We start from the raw sequence: 3,075 nt of genomic DNA, 5'->3' as shown, positions 1-3,075 counted from the left end.
GGCAAGAATAGCACTGATGCTTCTGAAGGAACCTGGAAGTAAGCTCTAGAGGAAAATAGGATGCAAAACTTGAGTAAAAGTTGAGTAACAGCTCCAAAATTGGCTCTTGAAAAAAGATAATACAATGATAAGTTAAAAAAAAGAGCACTTTTAGGGAATAACTAAGTGAGCTCTAATCTTACATGCAACAAAACACAGATCCCATTTCACTGCTGAAATAAAGTGTTTTTGAGGATAAGAGATATGCCTCTGGTTGAAATTACTAAAAGAAATAGTAGAAAAAAATTAGACCTGGTAACAAAACCCAAAAATTTATTCTTTCACAAAATATGTGCTACTGTTATCAGCACTATGCATATACAGAAAGGTAACTGCATAGGTATAACAGGAACTCAGAGATCCAATTAAGTCAACAGATTTGAAACAACATTTTTAAAGTTATGCCCTTAATTTACTTTAAACTCACTCTCATCAACTACAACTTCCAATAAAATGCATTGTTCTATTGTACAGTGCTGGCATAAAAGTTCCCTTTTTTTTTTTTTTTTTATTTAAAGGAAGCATTAAATGGCTTGCCTTTTCCTTTTGCTGATCTATGGTCCATTTCTACTGTAACCTGACTCCCCAATTTCCCTGGCAGTGGTATACGCACTTGGCCAGACTATATATTCTGCAGATCAATTAGTAAAATCTATTAGAAAGCTGCAGCAATGAAGCATACTGCCCAGGTAAATCACTTAAACCTGGGAATGACAAAATTAAGGAAGCACTGGCAGCTTCCTTTACCTCCCTGTACACTTGCAGTTTGCACATGATGACACCCTATGTCTGGGGCTTTTTCCATTCATTAGCAGCTATTCTGAATTTCCTGTGGTTACAGACCCTGTTGCAGCTGTTCCTTTCATCTCTTCACATCTCCCCCGCACTTCTCCTGCCCCTTGCTGTTTCCATCTACTGTCTCACACATGCACCTGTCCTACTCTTGGTGCTTTTTCCTTCACACTCCTATGCCTTCCTTCCTGGTTCTTTCACCTTCCCACACATCTTACTTTCTCTCTCACCCCCTCTGCATTCAAGTCAAGTTGTTTCTTCCTTCTCCACCCTCTTCATTGGTTGGCACAGGTAGGGAGAAGCACTTAGAGCCCAGGAGAAGGTCTCCCTGCTTTTGACGTCCTGTGTTCCTTGCTCTTGAAAGGAACACTTGCATGGAAAGGCCGGCTCAGGATGCAGAGCCCTGGGATGGGACCTGCTCAGTTCACACCACAACTGAGCATGTTCAAACTTGGACATTCCAGAAGCCAGAACTTTGCCAAATTTATGTCCCTGTGCACATTCATCTTAAAAACAATATATTCTACAGTAAAGTCCCTGGTCTAAAGCATTTGGGCAGACGGATTTCCCAATGAACTGGAAGATTTTTTTTTTCCTCTAAACATGGGTAAAATGAATCTCACCTCCTGAAATGGCTGAACTGATCACATATACCTTTCCACAGAATTTCAGCTCAACCAGTTAAAAACTGCAAATGCAGTAGGCTTAATTTTATAGTGGGAACTGTACAGGCCATCTTAACAACAAGCAGCACTTCCTTTAATGAAATTTATAATACCAAAAAAATTAGCAGCACTTCAGATAACCCTACAAGTATTCCACCCTTCCTACCCGCTTTATACCTTACCATGGATGCAAGGGGCTCATTCCCAAACCTCAGTTATTCCAATTAATTTTTAATAATATATTTCACTATAAATGGTATGCAAAGGATACATGCATATGCAGCAAATCCATCATTAGCTGTGTATTTTAGAAATTTAAACTAAAAACCTGCTCTAGAGGCTCATCCATCCACGTGCAATTAAAAATATGATTTTCAAACATTTGGTAATTAGTCAAGCCAGATCTGCTTCTTTCAAAAAAGAAAAATGACCCTTAAAAATGCACGCGCTTCTTTGACACAATACTATGCACTATTCTTGGTACCAATGACTTGACAAGGGATCAAAATGAAAAAAAAAAAAAAAGTCGTAAGTTTAAATTACAGCTATCCTTATATTTACTGCTATTATTAATAAATTACCAGTCTTGCTTATTCTCTGCAATAGAGAGAGAAATTAACTGTAAACAATAAGAAGAAAAAAAATGTTATTTTCCCTACTGCTTTTTTGGGTCTCTTTAACCTTAATATTGTAAATCTGGTTACTGGAAAAAAAGTCAACTCTACTCCTGAAAGCATTTGATGTATGCATGATTCAGCCATCAAATTTTACTCTTCCAAATTCGATGCATATAAAAAGACGACACCCTACCAGTGGTAAAACTTGAAACGAGGTCTCCAGTTTGGAGTTCGTAAAAGGGTCTGTACTGCACAGGCCAAGTTCACAAACATATAGCACATGAGGAAAAACCTGTGGGGGGAAAAAACAACAAACCACATTTTAAAAAATAGGAAATAGACTCTATAGCCCTCCAGTATAGGAATAAACAACTGTATGTTAAAAAAAGGGTCAGATGAACTTTAACCCATCTATTATCTATCTATCAATTTTGGAGGAAGCTGTAAAAAACAAACAAACACTATAATGAACAAATCAAAAGATGGGAAGAAACCATCTCCCAATAGATTAGAACCCTTTTTTTTTTTTAAATACTTTGATGAAACAGTGTTTATATCCCTCAAAAATGTGGCTATTGTAGCTCCAGATTCAAATAAGCCTTTAATCCTTTTATTATTTTGCTAGAGTTCTATATTGAATGATACATGTGACTACGTTCCACAAACTAATTGTGCTTTGTTAAAAAAGTAGTCCTTACCAATTTTAAAATGTAGTGGCTTTTAAAATTTCACCAGATATCCTTTTGGCCTTGTGTTTGAAAAAAGGAGGAACAGAAATGCCCAATACAATTTTTATACTGCACTGGTTCTCTATAGTTTTCTAAATTGCAAGTCAAGTTGCTAGCTTTGACCTATGAGATCCTAAACAATCTGGACCCACCATACGTAAGGGACAGTTTTCTCCCTTACACCCCACCATGACCCATTAGATCAGTGAAGATCAATTCATCTGTGAGCAGCAT

General features: G+C 37.1%; 1 protein-coding gene across 5 annotated transcripts in view; it reads right to left on the bottom strand.

Moving 5' to 3' along the window:
• Positions 1 to 3,075, bottom strand: part of LOC109291906 (solute carrier family 12 member 7-like) — a 119,636-nt gene that overhangs the window by 46,406 nt on the left and 70,155 nt on the right. For all 5 annotated transcript variants that reach the window (XM_019509135.1, XM_019509136.1, XM_019509138.1 and 2 more), the window contains exon 14: positions 2,307 to 2,405. In XM_019509135.1, the coding sequence (XP_019364680.1) occupies positions 2,307 to 2,405 (99 nt within the window). The remainder of the gene's footprint in view (positions 1 to 2,306; positions 2,406 to 3,075) is intronic.

The sequence above is a fragment of the Gavialis gangeticus genome, unplaced genomic scaffold (genome assembly GCF_001723915.1).
Source record: "Gavialis gangeticus isolate Ggan-Ray unplaced genomic scaffold, GavGan_comp1, whole genome shotgun sequence".
Lineage (NCBI taxonomy): Eukaryota > Metazoa > Chordata > Crocodylia > Gavialidae > Gavialis > Gavialis gangeticus.
Note: the sequence above shows the minus strand (reverse complement) of the source record. Positions and strands in the feature narration are given on the sequence as shown.